Here is a 17072-nt window from a genome sequence, read left to right as displayed (position 1 = left end):
ACGCAGCGGGCAGTCACACCGAAGTCAAACCAACGCATGTTCGGGTTGCTTTAATGAGTGGGTGTCACACGGGAGTACTGGTGCTCTACATCGCGCTACAGGTGTTAAACTGACCCCAGCCCCACGAGGGATGCACGGAGCAGCAGGGCCCAGCTGGGGAGGGACAGAGGAGCTGTCATGCACCGGGCTGGGTCACCACCCAGCTGGCAGGGGCAAGCAGAACCTGTTCCACACAGCTATAGATGCTTTAAAAAAAAAAAAAATCAAAAAAAAAATATCCCTGGAGTGGTTCGGCTACTGGGTTTTTAATTACTAGGTGGGGAGGAGGCTACAGCAAGCTCTGTGATCCCAGCTGCTGATCCCTCTCCTCCTGCACCACAGTGTACGGAAGTGGCACCTGCACTGGAGGCAGCTGATCTAACACCCAGCCCCTTCTCCAGGCATCGCTGGGGGAAGGGGGCGGCAGGGAGGGCAGGCAGCAGCCTCTCCTTCCCCTTGCTGTTGGGCTGGCACAGCCCCTGGAGGAGGACCGGACACTCGGTGTGGTCTAAACCCGTTTGTGGGGCAGGGAGGCCAGGCCACGTGCAGAGGGAGGGAAGGATTTAGCTGGAGATCCCTTGTTAAGCGTGGAGTGCGGTTGCGGAAGACTGATCCGTGGCTGTCTCACTAAAAGCGATACGCAGCACGTGCAGGCTGGGTACAAACACGGGGGCCTTTCGCCTCTCCCCCCGCTCCCCTTCCTCAGTCAGGGCTCCTCCTCAGAGCACCGTTCTACCCCCCCGAAGGAAAGGCCTCGCTCCTGCAGAGCCAAGCCCGGCCAGCTGGCGGTGAAATGCGGGTGAGGGCTCCGGGGCTGGGCACCCATCCCTCCTTCCTTCCCTCTGTGCTTGCGTCAGTCCCGGGGGAGGTTGGGTGGGGGGATTTTTGTGGAGGAGGGCTCCACCCCCCAGATCTCCTGGGCGTACTCGGTGATGGTCCTGTCACTGGAGAACTTGCCCGAGCAGGCGATGTTCCTGATGACTTTCTTAGTCCACTCCCGGGGGTCCTGGAAAGAGGGGAGGCAAGGGCAGCGGTCACTCATCCCACCCCCGCACGGCTCAGGCTTGGGGCACCGCTACAGCCCAGCTTCCCCTTTTCCATGGCCAAGGACCCCCTGCCCCTGCTGAGGCTGTGGGCAGCTCTTACCATGAACAGCTGGTCCACTTGGCCTTGGCATTTAATGTAGGCTTCGTAGTCGGCAAACACCTTAAACCTGAAAGCCAGAACGCAGAGTAAGGCCGGGGTTTGCCTGCTGCAGGGTCCCAGGCGGGGCAGCCCAGTCATCTTCCCACGAAGGGGCTGGGATGCGTGCCAGGCCTCACCTGTCGTGGTGCATGAGCATGTTGACAACGTCCCTGAAGCACCCGGGGTCTCTCGGGGAGAAAAACCCACTGCTGATCTGGTCAATGGCCTGCCGCAGCTCCGGTAGGCGCTCGTAATACTCCAGCGCGTTGTACCTGCGCAGGGAGGAGGCACGGACGGGCTGTAGGGGCTGGCGCTCTCCCCCGGGGCCCAGCACCCAGAGAGCTGGCACGTGTCTCGGGCAGAGAGGGCAGCACGCTCCCCAGCACCAACCCTTTGCGATCCAGGGCCTCCACGTCCTCCACCCGCATGCCGAAGATGAAGAGGTTTTCTTCGCCTGCCTCCTCGGCCATCTCCACGTTGGCTCCATCCATGGTGCCGATGGTGAGGGCCCCGTTCAACATGAACTTCATGTTGCCGGTGCCCGAGGCCTCCGTGCCAGCTGTGGAGATCTGCTGGGAGAGATCCGCTGCTGGGATCACTGCCGGGTGCAAGAGAGGTGGGAGTTAGCCCTCGGCTTGCTGCAGCTCCCCCCGGCCTGGGCCCAGGACAGCAGAACGACTCTGGGCAGTGGCCTGCTGACCCTTCCAGCTCAGCCCAGAGGCCGGACCCAGGCACAAAGGCCCAGCTCTGCCAGGACCCCATGCAGCTGCTGCTGCTCCTGCCCCATGTAGAGCCCTGCAGCCCTCAGGCCCTTCCTGAAGGTGCCCAGGTGGCCTGCTGTGACAGCCTTCTGTCAAACCAGCTTCTGGGCTCAGCTGGGACACGGCCAGCTCCTGCCCTGTGCCTCCATGCGCCACAGACGTACCTTTCTCCGCCAGGGACACGCGGTAGTTCTCCAGGAAGATGACCTTGAGCTTGTCCCCCACGTAGGGATCGTTGTTGACGACCTCGCCGATGGATGTGATGAGTTTGATGATCATCTTGGCCATGTGGTAGCCGGGGGCTGCCTGAAGAAGAGCAGACCAGAGAGAGTGAAGGCTTTTAAGGAAGGCAGAGCATGAGAGGTGCCAATGCGGGGTCCTTGCTGTGGGGAGAACCTGGGCCTCACCTCTGCTCTTCACATGGCTCAGCCAAAACCCTACTGGGAGAAGCCCTGAGCCCCAGGAGGGGAGCGATGGGGCCCCACTAGTCCATGACAGCGCTTCCTGAAGAGCCCACCAGCACAGACCTACGCTGGCTAACCCACAGCAAACCCAGCAAAGCCCCCAGAAGGGACCAGCACCTTCCCCGCATCCCAATACCGCGCGTGCACTGAGGCTGGGAAGCACTTTACCTTTCCTCCGATCATAATCGTCCTAGGAACAAAGGATTTGGATGGGTCACTTCTGATGCCTGAAAGAGCAGGGCATAAACAACTGAAGCAAAGACAAACCGGGCAGAGCTCATCGTTCACATCAGAGATGGGCTGTGAGCCCAGCACACCTGCAGAACCCCAAAGCCCAACCAGACATCTGCCAAAGCTGTGCTGGGCAAAATCGGGCTGCAAAGTACTTGGAAAGCCACTCCAGACAGCCACGAGTCAGAGCTGTAATGACTTGCCTCCCCTTGGGAAGGGGCAGGGGGATGAGGCAGACACTTGGGAGCGGGGTTTTAGCTTGCACCAGGCCAGTCCTAACACCAGCAGTACGGGTGCGGGGGTGACTTGGGCCCTGGGACCACGCCGCGATGGAGATTTGGGCTGTGAGCTTTTCTCCAGAGCTCTGCAGGACCCTTCAGGTACTCTGTCCTCCTCCTGGAGGAGAAGCCCCTCGTGACAGGAGGGCACAGCCAGGCTCAGGAGTCCTTGGCCACCAGCTGGCGTGCATTTTCATAGGAACGCTGGCAGCAAGGGGCTGCTGGGGGGCGCCCCTGGACTACCAGCCCCTACCAGGCAGGACTTACGGTTGTAGAGGGTGATAGCATGCAGGCAGTTCAGCAGCTGCCGCTTGTACTCGTGGATTCGCTTGACTTGAACATCAAACATGGATGAAGGGTTGATCTTGACCTTGTACTGCTCCTCCAAGTAGGCTGAGAACTTCAGCTTGTTCTCCTGGCAAGAAAATCTGATGAGGAGCAGGCCTTGTGCCAGAAGTGAGGGCTGGCTGCTGGGATGTTCCCTGGGAGCATGCTGCCTCTACCCTTCTTCCCCCCTCACCTCCAGCGCTCGTTACCTGCTTGACTTTTGCCACATCCCTGATAAACATCTCATTATCGATGAAATCCAGGAGCTTCTTCAGCTGGCTCAGGTCTGTGACAAAGCCTTCCCCGATTTTCTAAAGGAAGGAATCAAAATAGGGATGTTTCACCTGTGGGACATCTCACCCCGTCCACAAGTGCACTTCCCCAACCACAGCCCTGTTGGGAAGAGGAAGAAGAGATGCTCTGGACAGGAAAAGGGGCACAGTTTCCTATGGCAAATTGATTTTTCAGGGAGCTCGAAGGTACAGGGGAAAATGGGTACTTGCAAAAATCCAAACAAGTCCTTTTCCCTCAAAGAGCTTGAGAGGAAGGGTATGTGCATGTGTACCAGGGCCTCCTGGCAGCTGGAGAAACTGAAGGGCAGGACATAAAAAATAACTGCACAAAGGTTTTCGGCTATTACATACCCCAGTGTGAAGCAAAAATAAACAAACCTCAAGGGCCTGCTAAACAGAGGAGACAAAACTGGGGCTGGGGCTCTGAGGGAGCTCCTTTGTGGCCATGAAGCTTGGATGCTTTTGCCGACACCCCACTTCTACACACCGTGGTGCTGCCTGACAGGTTATCTGCAACCACTGCGAGGGGAGGGAGCCAGATCCAAATTTCTGCAACTCCTTGGCCAGCTCTTCCTCAGAGACTTCAAAGCTCAGCCAACCTCACACCTACACGTGCAACAGGCATGCTCCTACCAGGCTGTCCTCGCTCACACCTGCCAGACCTTTCCCTCAGGCTCTGTTGAGACTTTGTGAAGTGCCCAGAAGCAAACAGCAGGGATCGCAGCTCAGCCCCTCACTCCAGCTGCTTGCGACTCACCTCGGCGATAACATCGGCCAGTCCTGGGTTGCACAGCAGAAGCCAGCGCCTTGGCGTGATCCCGTTTGTCTTGTTCTGAAATTTCTCCGGCTCCAGCTCGTAGAAATCCTTGAACCTGGAACATCAGGGAGTAGGGGCCACACTGAACCACTCTGCCACCACCCAGAGCTTCAGCTGGGTGCTCCTGACATGCTCCTGACTCAGGACAACCTCTACTGATCTCGTTGTACCATCGTGAACTCTCTGCACTGCCTCTCAAACCCCTTCCTCGGCTCTAATGCCTAGGATTTCACCAGCTCCGAAGGGAGATGAGTTGGACCCTGTACACTCTCAAATAAGACTGTCTCTCCAGCCCGCTGTGCCCAGCAGGACAACCGAAGCGGGCCTTGATACCTGTTTGCCCCAGCCAGCCCCCCAGGTTTGCAGGCGAAGCTCAGTGAGCAGAGAGGAGAGGGGAGGTTTGTGCACACTGTGGGTGTCCCCCAACTCACACTGAGTTCTTCACAATGTCGGAGTGGATGCGGGCCACGCCGTTGACGGCATGGGAGCCGATCACACAGAGGTGTGCCATGTTGATGCGCTTGCAGTCCCCTTCTTCGATCACCGACATCCTCCGGAGACGGTCAACGTCCCCTGGGTAGAGAGCTGCCACGCGCTGCGGGCAGGCAGGAAGAGGGGCATTAGCAACCCAGCTGTAGGGCCTGGCAACATTCCCATCCTAAAAGACAGCTGGAGCGAAACCCACAGCCCGTGACCAGCCGAGTCCCTTACATCCAGATGCATTTGGTTGAGGGCGTAGATGATCTCCAGGTGACGGGGCAGCAGCTTTTCAAACATGGAGACTGGCCAGCGCTCCAGGGCCTCGGGCAGCACGGTGTGGTTGGTGTACGCACAGGTCCGTTTCGTGATCTCCCAGGCCTGCACGCAGACAGCGGGTTAACACACACATGCCGGGGCCAGGAGGGGGAAGAAAACCTTATTTAAGGGGAGGACAGCAGCTCTTGCCCCTGTGAGGTGTGGTATGCACCTTCCAGCTCTGCTCACCTTGTCCCAGTCCACCTTCTCCACGTCCACCAGGATCCGCATGAGCTCTGGGATGGACAGGGCAGGGTGGGTGTCATTTAGCTGAATAGCCACCTGCAACACAGACTCGCCGGGCTCAGATGTGGCAGTGACAGGGCTCTGTCTGTGTCCCAGCACAGCCCCCGTGGGGTCAGGGTTGGGGGAAGACTCAGGTCTCTTCTTATGGCTCACAGAACCACACATCCCAGAAACAGACAGAGCTCCCATGGAGCTGTTCAACCTTCAACAGATTTGCTCCAAAATGTATTTTTTCCCCTGGAGAATGGGCCCCGAGATCACTTCTGTGTTCCAACCCAAACTGCCAGGGTCTTTGTATACAGCAAAGCATCCTGCTCTCCCACACGGTGGGCAGGTCTGGCTGAAACACCCCCGGGCCCTCCCTGCCCACAAACTCACCTTGTCCGGGAACGTTTCAAAGCTTGTCCTGACAGGGTCTCGACAGCCAAATTTGGAGGACTTAAAGCGGCGGATGATGTCTTGGAGGGTCGCGGCCACCACGAAGTACTCCTGTTTCAGCCGCAGCTCCTTGCCTTCGAAGAACTGCATGTGGGGGACACGCAGGTGTCAGTGCTGCAGCTGCCATCCCCAGTTGGCAGCCCAGCCCCTGGAGATGCTCCTGTCCAATCCGATGGGCTTCCCAACAGCCCTTACGTGCTCTGCACTTTGTCAGGCCAAACCTAGGTGTTACTCATCCTGCCTCTCAGGAGGCCAGCCATGTTACAGCTCCAGCCATGCTACAGGCTGCTGTTTCAGCTGCCTCCAGAGGGCAACAGAACCTGACACATCGGTGCTGCTCCCACAAACCAAGTGCAGCTCCCTCCCTCGCTGCAAGGCCCTCTACAGGGTTTTTGGAGCAAGGATTTTGGACTCCCTGCAATAGCCAGGAGCCAGTGTCATTTATGGACACACCAGCTGCCTCCTGTGCACACCACACAACACGCTGTTCTGTTTTAAAACACCAAGAGAAATGAGTGGGTGGGGTAAAGCCCAGGAGATGAGCTTTTCCAGCACAGATGCTAATCCGTGACTGGGTGCACAATGACTGCATGGCCTGGGACAATTCCTGCGTGAGAAACCCCTTGAACTGGGGCTGGAAATGAGTGCCCCCTCATAGACACCTCTAAAATAAGGACTTACTTTTGCAAACAGTAAACCATGTAAGTTGGCAACTGCCTTGAGTATGAAGGCAGACAGCAACTATATGATACGGGCCAGGCTCCCAGGTGCCATCAGGCAGCAGTGATGCTCTGGGGCCAGCAGAGCTGCATCTGTTCATTGAGAATTACAGAGCTAACACGTTGTATTAAAAATCCTCAAACCAGAACAATAACCATCAGGTGGCCGTGACCTTCCACTGCCTGCAAACAAGGCAATAAAACTACAGGAAGGATGAACCCAAGCAGCAGGAAAGAGAAGCAAGAGTCACTCACGTTGTCGTTTGGGTACAGGACTCTGGATATGTTCTCTGCCAGGTTTCTGTCCAGCACTGCCTCGATGTAGTCACCCACATTGACTGCAGTGAGAGAGAAATACACACAGCACTGCCACAGCTGCAGAGATTCAGACAGGTCCCCAACACCGTGCTTTTCCCTCTTTTGTGGAGATTTCTAGCAGGAACATGACGGCTGGTATTAATGAAATATGAAAGGGAATGGACGTGTGTGAATGCACCCATAGAGACAGGAGGAGACGAGAGAAAGGTACATACCCACACAGTTTCTCAAGACACACAGACTGGAAAGGACAGAAGACAGAAAGTGAAGACGGACAGCAGACAGAGAAGGCAAAAAAAAGGAAGCGAGTGAAGCAGCCATCTTGCTTCAGGACTAAGGAGAAGTGGTGCAGGGCAAAGAAGCACGAAGACCACAACCACAGCTAACTCCTACAGGGCACAAAAGGCCCGCCTGAAACCCAGCTCACAGCTGCCGATCAAGAACTGATCAAGAACTCAGTTCTCTGCGTCCCACATAAGTTCCCCTGATGGGGCTGCTTGGACACGCACGTCTGGGTCCTTCCAAGTACGGAAGAATGAATCCAATCAGTCTTGTCTAAAACATTCCCCTTCTGTACAGCCTAGCAACTGTTAGTTGCCCAGTACGTGTCCTTCAGCACTACAGTTAGAGCCTGAAAAATACAGTAGGGGTCACACGTGGACTCAGAGGAAACCAGCAGTAAGGAAGGAAAATGCTGCCATTTTCCTTCAGCACTAGAGGATGCTGCTGCATGGAAATGGCTCTCCATGGCACCTGGGTGCTTGCAGCTCACCTGGTGATGTGCAGAACACACTGGCACATGGTTTATCACTTGGGGAATGCACAGGGCAGGTTTTGAGAGTGAGGCAAGCATGAGGGGGGTGAAACGAGGATGGGTGCACAAGGGTTCTGGAAGCAGTTGGAGACCATGGGTGTGCACTCAGCACTGTGTTTTTGAGGCAGCCAGGAGGTATGGATAAAGCAGGGCAGATGTGGAGTGCTGTGCCAGGTGCAACACACAGAGGAATAACGATGTCCCAGCCCCAGAGCCCGCTGGCCAGAAGATAGGCAGTGGAGGGATAGCACTTACACTCCTGGAGGTTGAAGTCATTGGGTGCTTTTGCAGACCACAGCCTCATGGTGTTCACAGTGTTGTTCTTGTATCCTGGCACTGGTGTGTCATACGGCATGGCGAGGACAACCTGCAAAAGGACAGCATTTCCCTCTGTTTAGCAGCATGACATCCTCAGAAGAAGGTTCAAAACGTCTCCAGAAAGAATCCAGAGGACACAGACAACTTCTGGCTGTGGTAAAGATCCCACGTGCACTAAAACACAGCTGCTGAGGTTCACAAACCTGCTTGTTGTCACGGGCACTTTCAGCACCCGCTAGGAAAGCATTAATAGGAGAGGAAGAGTTGTTTGGAGCTTCACTGGCAAACAGGAGTTTCATGCTCATTAATGAAACAACAGGCTTGCAAGCAACCCGCTGACCTTCCCATACCAACCGGAGTGCCTATTAACTATTCACCAAAGCCCTGCAAGCATCCTCAGCTGGCCACTGCTCTTCTGCCTGCGCTGGCACAGTGCTGGGGCACCTGGGTGTTTCCATCTGGGATAAACTGCACAGCCTGAATCCTGCCCAGAAGCCCTCTGCAGCCTCCCAGGACCAAACCCGACCACCAAAGCACCACTGCCATAGCGCTTCCTCCAAAAACTCCATTAAACATACGTTGAAGCCACCTGGGTAAATACACCGAGATCTCCAGCACCAGAACTGAACACGCGTGAGCAACTTGTGCAGCCTTTCAGCCGTGCTTAAGCACTGGGATGCTGCCCAGGTGGCTTCGTGCTACAGAGAACACCACCGGGGCTTCCAGTTGAGCTTACACTAGCCAGGCAAGGCACAGGTGTGCTTCCAAGCTTGCATGCTCCAGCTCACTGCTGTACCAATGTCTCCGTGCCTCCAAACCAGCTGAGCAGGGAGGCAAGGCACCGTGCCCCAGAACAAAGCCCCTAAGGGCTTACGCCAGCAGAGCTGAGCAGTGCTTGCGGAGGAAAGCCCTGATCCTGCAGCACGGGGCCTGGCCACCTCTGTCAGAAGGAGCTTACAGCCTCCTAAACACATCAGCATGCAGTGCTGCGACAGCCCTGCAGCCACAGGCTTTCCCCAAGCACAGACACAAAGGGCAGCAGAGAATGGATGGAGCTGTGCTCACAGGGCAGGGAAAAGCCAGGCGGATCGGCACATCGGCCCCAAACAGCCTCTTTGTGCTGGCGTCAGCAACACCTCCCCTCTGGAGAAAACCAGCAAGAGCTCGGGCTCTCCAAGCTGGTATTACCAGCTCCGAACATGGAAGCAGGCAGGCAGAAAGCCTGCCCTGTCCGAGCCACGGGACCGGGGCATGCATCCCATTAACTGCACGATGCTATATTTAGAAACTGCATCTTTGACTTTTTTTTTAAGCCTTTCCACTCTGTTCCTTCAATAGCACTGGCTGAAACCTCACTTCCTTGTCAGAAGCAGTGTTTCCCATCACGCAGCTTGGGATCCCTGAAAACCCCAGAGCAACGCTGGGGTTGGAAGAGGAAAGCACGCAGAGGCAAAGGCATTCAGTCCCCAGGTGGGTGTCTGCTTCCCCGGGGAGCTCTGGCACGGTGCCCCGTGCTGTTCACAGGTGTGTGGTTATTGAGCCCTGCCAACCTGCCCGCACCTCGCTGCCTTCAACAGCTTTGTGGCTGTACGCTCCTCAGACAGACCCTCGACCAAAGTGGGAACAAGGCTAGGCCGTGTCCATAAATCCCCGAGAAATTCACAGGCCTTTCCTCCTTAGGGCTTGGGGCGCAGAGGCTGAAACTTCTTCAATCCCCTTAATAAATCCACGCTTTTTCAGAGTTTGCCTCCCTCAGCTGTAAAACTGGAACACATTTATGCTGCAGCTGCACGTGCCCCTGGCAGGCATGTGCTCCCGAAGCACAGCGTTACCCCTGTAATTGCGACACTGCCTCGCCTCAACCCGAGGCAGGGGAATGCGGGAGCTGGAGAAGCATTTGCTCTCCACAGCGGTGCAGAACAAGGCCTCCGGGCAGACTGGAGACTTGAAACCTCGTCTACCCACCAGGTTGGCCTGGGAAAGAGGCACTTGCTCTGACCACAGGAGTTGAACACCCGCTGGATTGCTGCGCGGCTGCCCCAAGAGATGGATCTCCACCCACAGCAGCGGTGCCAGAACCACCTGCAAAATCACTGGGTTTGAGCAAGCCGTGGCCGGGAGCAGCGCAGAACGAGCCAGGGCTGCAATCCTCCCCTGACAGAAATCCCTGCAAGAATGGATGAGAGGTTTCACCCTGGAAATTGCTACAGATTCAGGCACCAACTCCTCCTGAAGTTACAGCTGCGACTGAACATCGTCCCCCTTTTCCCTGCCAACTTCGGAGCCGATAAAAATGAAACTGCAAACGTAGCAGAAAGCGCTTTACCAGGGCGGGAGAGAAGCAAAGCCTGACCTCGGTTAGCACGGGGGCAGACTCTCCCCCTCCACGCCACCCTCCCCAAGCCCAGCGCGTACCTGGGTGTCGACCCACTTCACGCCCTCAGGGGTGTGCTCCACGCGGCCGTAGAAGTGCACGGGGAGCATGTACTCGGGGCGAGCTTTCTCCCAGGGATTGCCGTAGCGTAGCCAGTCATCGGCCTCCTCCACCTGCAAGGGGCAAACGTGGCTCAAGACGGGGCTCGTGTCTCCAAGGGGAGGCTAAACTCGGCTCTCCAAAGGGAGACGGTTTGAAAAGCAAAGCTTTGGTAAGGTGGCTTTAAAAATGGATACACAGAGGTCTCTAGAAGACAGCTGGGCTTTCCAAAACTTGGATGACTAAAACCCAGCTGATATAAATCACTCTCTATTGCCTTTGCTGAGCTGTGCTGGTTTAAACCATCCATACAAACCACACAGACTCCTGCGCCCAGTGCCTTGAGGGCTTTGCATCCAGCTTGATGGTGCAGTTTGTGGTCCCCTAGGAGTCCAAACTACCCCCTGTAATCCAGCTCTTGCTAACTGCTCTGCCCTCTGCCAGAGAGGATTTTTCTGCTCTGCTCCTGACAGCACCAACAGGAGAGAAGTGAATTCAGCAGAGCAACCCACGCTGATGTGCACCATGAACAAGAGGGGCTGAGGCACCTGCAGACACTGCGTCTGCAGGCGCTTCTCTGCCAGGAGGGAGCTTGGTCTGAGCCACCACTGCCCCTGTTCTTTTTCAAGTAACATTGAACCAACTACAGTTGCTTTTTGCTTCTTTTTTTTGGCCTCTTTTCCACCATTTACAGGGCCTAGCAGCACAGCTTCTTTGTGGAGGAGGAAGAAAAAACAACCCTCACACCTCTTACCCTACCTGACCTATGGAGAGCTGTTTTAAGGGGAAAATAGGGTCCTTTATGCACAGAAGCAATACAAGTCTCCTAAGAGAAATCATTTCCAGACATACATGAGGAATAACCACCACTTGGGGCAGTTTTTTAGTCTACTTTCACTTGCAAACCATTATGATTATTAATGCTACAGGGGAGAGTCCCCGTTTAAGGCCCTGCTGCCAGTCTCCAAGGGACCCCACATGAGCAGCAGCACCCCAGGTTAAAATACTGAGGTTTTGGGCAGCCCAGGGCCCCACGTGCTGTTTGTGTGGCCGGGTCACACCCACAGGCAGAGCCGGCCATCGCAGCACGAAATAGAAGGGGATGGGGCGACCCGCGTGTGCCAACAACGTACCTGCCAGCCGTCGACGATCTTCTGGTTGAAGATCCCGAACTCGTAGCGGATGCCGTAACCGTACGCTGCCAGCCCCAGCGTGGCCATGGAGTCCAGGAAGCAAGCTGGAAGAGCAGAGCATGATCACACTGCCACCAACCTCGCCCCGGCGGCGCGCTGGGTGCGGGGCTGAGGGTCTGCCACAACCGGTGCTGCTGGGAACGTTGATTGCTCAGGAATCCCCGTGCAGAAGGGACAGGAGGGGACAGCCTGCACCAGGGCCCCACAAAGTTGTTAGTGAGAAGGGCAGGACTCCCCCAGGAGCGAGGCCCTTAGCATCAGGCCAATGCCAGGGGAGATTTGGGAGCAATGGTGCCGACACCGGGAGCGCCTGCAGCCTCGCGTGATGAAGGTGCAGGTGCAGCAACCTTCCCCATGTGAGCAGATGTGCACAGAGCAGAGACCAGTGGTCATCGGGGGCAGCAGCAGCTCAAGCCAGGTGTGAGTGAAATGCACCTAAATGCAGCATTGTTGCAGCGAGAGCTCTTCCGAACCTGCCTGAGAAACCCACGCCTGGCTCGAAGCCCGCCTGCCTGCGGGGCTTCTGATCCTGACTCACCAGCTGCTTTACTACGAGCTCTGTCAAAGCAAAGCTTTCTGACCATCGGTCCAGGGCAGCTCTGGTAAAGCTCAGCCCTGGCACTCCCTCTGTCAGGCAGCTCTTGACTCCAGCAGTCCTTTGTGACGGGCAGATCAAAATAGCAGCCAACAATTCGCCTACGTGAGGGCTGCTTGTGTGCCTCAGAAAAAAAAACAAAAGCTTTTACAGGGAGGTGAGGAGAAAGGCTTCAGACAGCCTCTTTCAGCCACAGCCCAGCTTGCTGTGCTCCGGTCAGGCACCAAGGCATCTCCTGGATGCTGGCCGTGTGTGGTTGAGGCCCTGCTGTGGCAGGCAGCCCCAGGTGCAGGAGGTGACACAAAGCAGAGAGCCCTTGGGAGGCTGAGATGAAGACGTGACGTGCTCACGAGGAAGGTAAACTCCGTGCCCTTCCTCTCGGGCCACCCTCGGAGCGAGGACGGGGCTCCCCTCTCCCCGCGTTACCTGCCAGGCGGCCCAGGCCTCCGTTTCCCAGCCCGGCATCCTCTTCGATTTCCTCCAGTTCCTCCAAGTCCAGACCCAGCTGTTGGGGAAACAGCCACAGGAGAACACGTCAGTACCCAGACCCCGTGCTCTGAGGGTGCTCTCTGAGGAGGGCACACACAAATCCCAAACCAACATGATTACACCTCACACAAACCGCGTGGGGCTCTCCCCGTAGCCCTTCCCTCACCCCCCAAAGCACCTCACCGGCTTCTGGCCCCCGGGGGCAGCCTAATTAACTGGAAAACAATCCCTCATCAAGCACCGCTTTCCCACGAAGCAGGTTTCCTTAGAGACACCCAACAAAACACCGGCCTCCTGGCAGCCCCTCCGGCCGCAAGGCCCTCCCACCGAGGAGGAGGCCAACAGGCGGCCAGGCGGCGCGCAAAGGGCTGCGGAGCCCAGCCCGGTGCCTCGAGGAAGGTTACGGCCATTTCTGCAGCCCGTGGCCGCGGTTTCCGCCGTTACGCTCTGCACCGTCCCACATCCTGAGCACCCCGCTGCCAAGCTGCTTGGCCGGGGCCCGCGGGTGGAAGTGGCTGTCTCGTCTTCTGCAGCTCGCAGGGTTTTTTCTCCTCTAACCCAAGGGCTGGCTGCCTCTCCAGGGGTTGTGCCTGGTTCAAGGGGAAGCCTGCCAGCAGCAAGGACACTTGGGGAGCCAGGAAGATGCTACAGTTCCTCCCCAGACCGCCCTCCCAGAGCTTCAGCTATCTCCACGGCGTGACAGGGGGCACTAATACAGTCTCTCTTTGTGACAAAGCCATGCTGGATACGAGACCTCCCGTCCCAGCTGGCCATCACGAGCTCCAGGAACTGGAGGCTACAGCACGGGGAGCCTTGGCTGCACAGCTGGCCGAATCAGCCCGTGGAAAATGCCTCGCAAAGAGACTCGAGGATCCTGCCTGAATAAAACCAGCCTGTGCTCTGAGGCTCAGACAGAAAGTGCTGGGTGCCTCTCTGGGAATCCCTTCCCATCCCTCAGCAGGGAAGGTGCTGGCCAGGGCATTTCGTCAGCAAGCTTAGCACCTCATTTGGAGGGACAGTGAGTGACAGAGCCCAACTTCTGCTAGAAGCTGTAACGTGGAGTTACAGTCTGAGGGGTAGGGAAATAAAGCTTTCGGGTGAGGAAGCCCCCAAACTCCTGTTCTGTCAAAAAGGTCACTGTCCTGCTGCAGATGGCAGTGAGCCTAAGTAAATATGGCCTGGCATCTGTGATCGACTCGGTGGTACTCAGCAGTGGCTGTATTTTTTCCAGTTCAAACCCATCCAGTGACATTTGAAAAATCAAGCCATTTCCCCACCCCCATCCTTCCTGGCGATTTACTTTCGTCTGCCAGTGTTGCTGTAGGGCTTTCTATGTATGTGCATGCACGTATGAACTGTGGTTTGGTGGTTTTGCGCTTTCCTTTTTGGCCCAGCCTCCCTCAGCAGACTACATGACCCGTGATGAGCCGTCACCTCTCCCAGTGGTGGGAAGTTGTTTGCCCCTTGGGATTCCCTAGTCTTTGGGGACTCTTGGAGCTGCTTTCTGCATGCAGAGCCCGGCCACTACAGGAAAAGAGTGGTCTGAGGAATCTGTAAGCCCAGCTCTCGAGGCACCCCAAGGTGCCACCACTGCCTTCTTTGGGGGTGGCGGAACACGAGCAGAGGGCCAAGCCTTCATTTAGTCAAAATAAAACATCCTCAGGAGGAGGCCTTGAGAAATAAAGATACCCAGCCATCCACATGGAAAAGTCTGGCCAGTTCTTCAGGGGACCCCCCCGTACCCCAGGACTTCACCTGGTAAATGGCTTCATCGCAGGCGTTCTGCAAGCCCAGGTTCACCATCGTGTTCTGCAGGGTGCGGCCCATGTAGAACTCCAGGGACAGGTAATAAATACGCTGGGGAGGCAAAGCAAGACACTTACAGCACGTTTCACCCCACCTTGGGAGGCCTGCCCATCACTTGCTGCACCCAAAGGATTTCACCGAAGTCACTTAAAATTAAGATCAGGCCCAACTGTTTTTCAGAGCAAGGGACAGCCTCCCAAAGCGGCTCTTGGCGCCCGCTTCTGAACAACATGCACCACAGTTTGTTTGTCAGAAGGAGCCTTGCACGGGATGCTAGCCAACTCCCTGCTGCACATCTCCCTGCCAACAGCCTTCTATAGAAAAATCCCGTTGCCTGTTAAGAGTGTTTCCCTAATTAACTTCAGGCAGGAATTATCTAGGATGCTGAATTGTATCTTTACGCTCAGCCAAGCTCGCCCGAGGTGATGCCTGCACCGGGCTCTTAAAAGTTTTCTCATGCTCCGCTGAAGCAGATCCAGAGCCTGCAGCAAGCAGGGAGCCCCCCGCCCCTCGCATACTTGGCCCGGCTTCAGGCCAACCCCCTTCCTGCCAGTGATTTTCCAGCTCTCCTCTCGCGCTTTTTGAGCTGGGAAAAGATAAGCCAGCCAGGTCACCCGCGGCAGGACAGCGGGAGGGAAGGGAGAGGGCACTTGGGCGCGCAAGCTCAACCTTCCCCAGCCTGTTTTCGGCGCTGAGAGCGTTTCCCATCGCTTTTCTGTCCTGGCTGGGGCACCCTCTCTCTGCTGGGGAGCTCTGCAAGAAAGGATCAGCCCGGCGTGCTGGATTTTAGGCAATCTCTGAGCAAGACGGTGACAAATCAGATGTTCCAGGTGTTGACAGCTTTAGACACATGCTTCAAAGCCACCTGAGGCTGTCGGGGGCTGAAACAATACGGGCTCTCCCTTCCTTGTGTCCTCCCCACACTGACATGCACGTTTCACTCTGCTGAAGGAATGAACTGTCCCACGGGTGGCAGAGCTCCTGGCACAACTGCACACGAAGGCCGGGTCTGCGGTGACCTCCCAAGTTTCGGAGGAACTACTGCCCGTGTGGTGAATGCTAATGAAAGCCTGTTTCTAGGATGCGCAGCGGGGAAGCAGGCTACGCACGCTTTTGCCCTTACTCAGATTTTTCCATCCCCACAGATATTTTTATACGTAAACAGGAGTTTTAACAGAGCAATAGCCTGACTTTGAATCATGCTTCCCCTTGAATCCCTTTCCTTGGTAGCCGGGATCTTTCCAGGCCAGTTTTGGAGCACTAAGCGGCAGGATTACCTGCTCTGGGAGTATGAAAGGGTCCTTCTGCTCTTCCCGTCCTCTCCTCGGGACTCAACAGAACGAGTGAAAGCATCACACGGAGGCATAAACACTCTGCTCACTTCAGCCTCCCACAGGGACGTGGTTCTAGCGAAAATCTAAGTGCCTGGGACAGAGAGCAACCCCTCTCCGGGCTCCTCTTACCCTTGATGGGACTTACACAGCCCCTTGGTGGTGCAATAATATTGACTATGGTATGTTTGGGTGAGCAAGGATAACAGGGAAGGCTCCACACCCAGGCGTAACTCCTAGAGCACGTAGGGCTACGCTGGCATGCGAGCACATTAGTTGAGCGCAGCTCGGTGCGTCAAGGCAATATCCATAACCCCGAGAAAAGAGCTGACTCGGTGCCGCCACCGCCGGCAGGCTGGGAAGGGCCGTGCCTCCTGCAGCACACACCTGCCCCCCGGGGCTCCCCGGTTCAGCGCTGGGGCTTCTTAATTCAGAAGGGTCAGGGCTGAAGGACGCCCTGCAGCCCCCAGTGCCCCCAGCCCGCGTGGCAGAGACGTGGGAGCAGGCGCGAAGCCAGCGAGGAGCCCGCCGAGGCGTGGACGTGACCGTGCCCACGGCGATGCCCACGGCGGCCTTCGTGGGACCACGCTCACAGGAGCGCGAGGGGGGGATCTGAGGCCAGAAAGGGGACTGGGGACGCAGCCGGGGCGAGGTGTGAAGGTGGGGCTGGGGTCGCCTGCCGCAGGCGAGCCGCGCAGGGCAGGGCAGGGCAGGGCAGGGCAGGGCAGGGCATGGCGGCTCACCTTGGGGTCCCGCTCGTAGTAGTGCTGCTGGGTGCGGATCCAGCGCCCCACCAGGTGGTCGCGCACCGTGTGCGCCAGGGCGAAGAAGTAGTCGCGGGGGGTGGCGACGTTGCGGTCCTTGACCAGGGTGAAGTGGAGGTGCCGGTTGAAGCTCTTGCGCACCTCCGCCACGTCGCCCAGCCCCGCGATGCCCCGCACGCTGATCTGCTTGCGCTTCTCCCCGTCGCTCAGCGGCGCCGCCATCGCGGCACCTCCGCCGGGATCCGTCCCTTTCCCCCCCCCGTCCCCGTCCCCGTCCCCGTCCCCGTCCCTCTTCCCGTCCCCGTCCCTGCCTCTGCCGCAGCCGGGGCCGCCGCGCCTGCGCCTCCTCCGCCCGCCGCGGCGAGGCGGGGCCCGACC

At 57.1% G+C, this 17072-nt stretch overlaps 1 protein-coding gene across 1 annotated transcript; it reads right to left on the bottom strand.

The window, feature by feature from the left end:
• Positions 1–35: 35 nt before the first annotated feature.
• On the bottom strand, positions 36–17068 carry PYGB (glycogen phosphorylase B). The gene is made up of 20 exons (XM_083828578.1): positions 16674–17068; positions 14549–14650; positions 12731–12809; positions 11650–11753; positions 10459–10590; positions 7981–8092; positions 6849–6931; positions 5815–5958; positions 5380–5472; positions 5107–5253; positions 4827–4990; positions 4336–4450; positions 3495–3596; positions 3226–3373; positions 2618–2676; positions 2150–2291; positions 1615–1822; positions 1362–1496; positions 1186–1252; positions 36–1045 (listed from the first exon to the last, which is right to left on the bottom strand). The coding sequence occupies exons 1-20, from the start codon at positions 16914–16916 to the stop codon at positions 893–895; spliced, it is 2532 nt and encodes an 843-aa protein (XP_083684704.1). The 5' UTR covers positions 16917–17068; the 3' UTR covers positions 36–892.
• Between the last annotated feature and the right edge of the window lie 4 nt (positions 17069–17072).

This window comes from Anser anser (assembly GCF_964211835.1).
Source record: "Anser anser genome assembly, chromosome: 3".
Taxonomy (NCBI): Eukaryota; Metazoa; Chordata; class Aves; order Anseriformes; family Anatidae; genus Anser; species Anser anser.
Note: the sequence above shows the minus strand (reverse complement) of the source record. Positions and strands in the feature narration are given on the sequence as shown.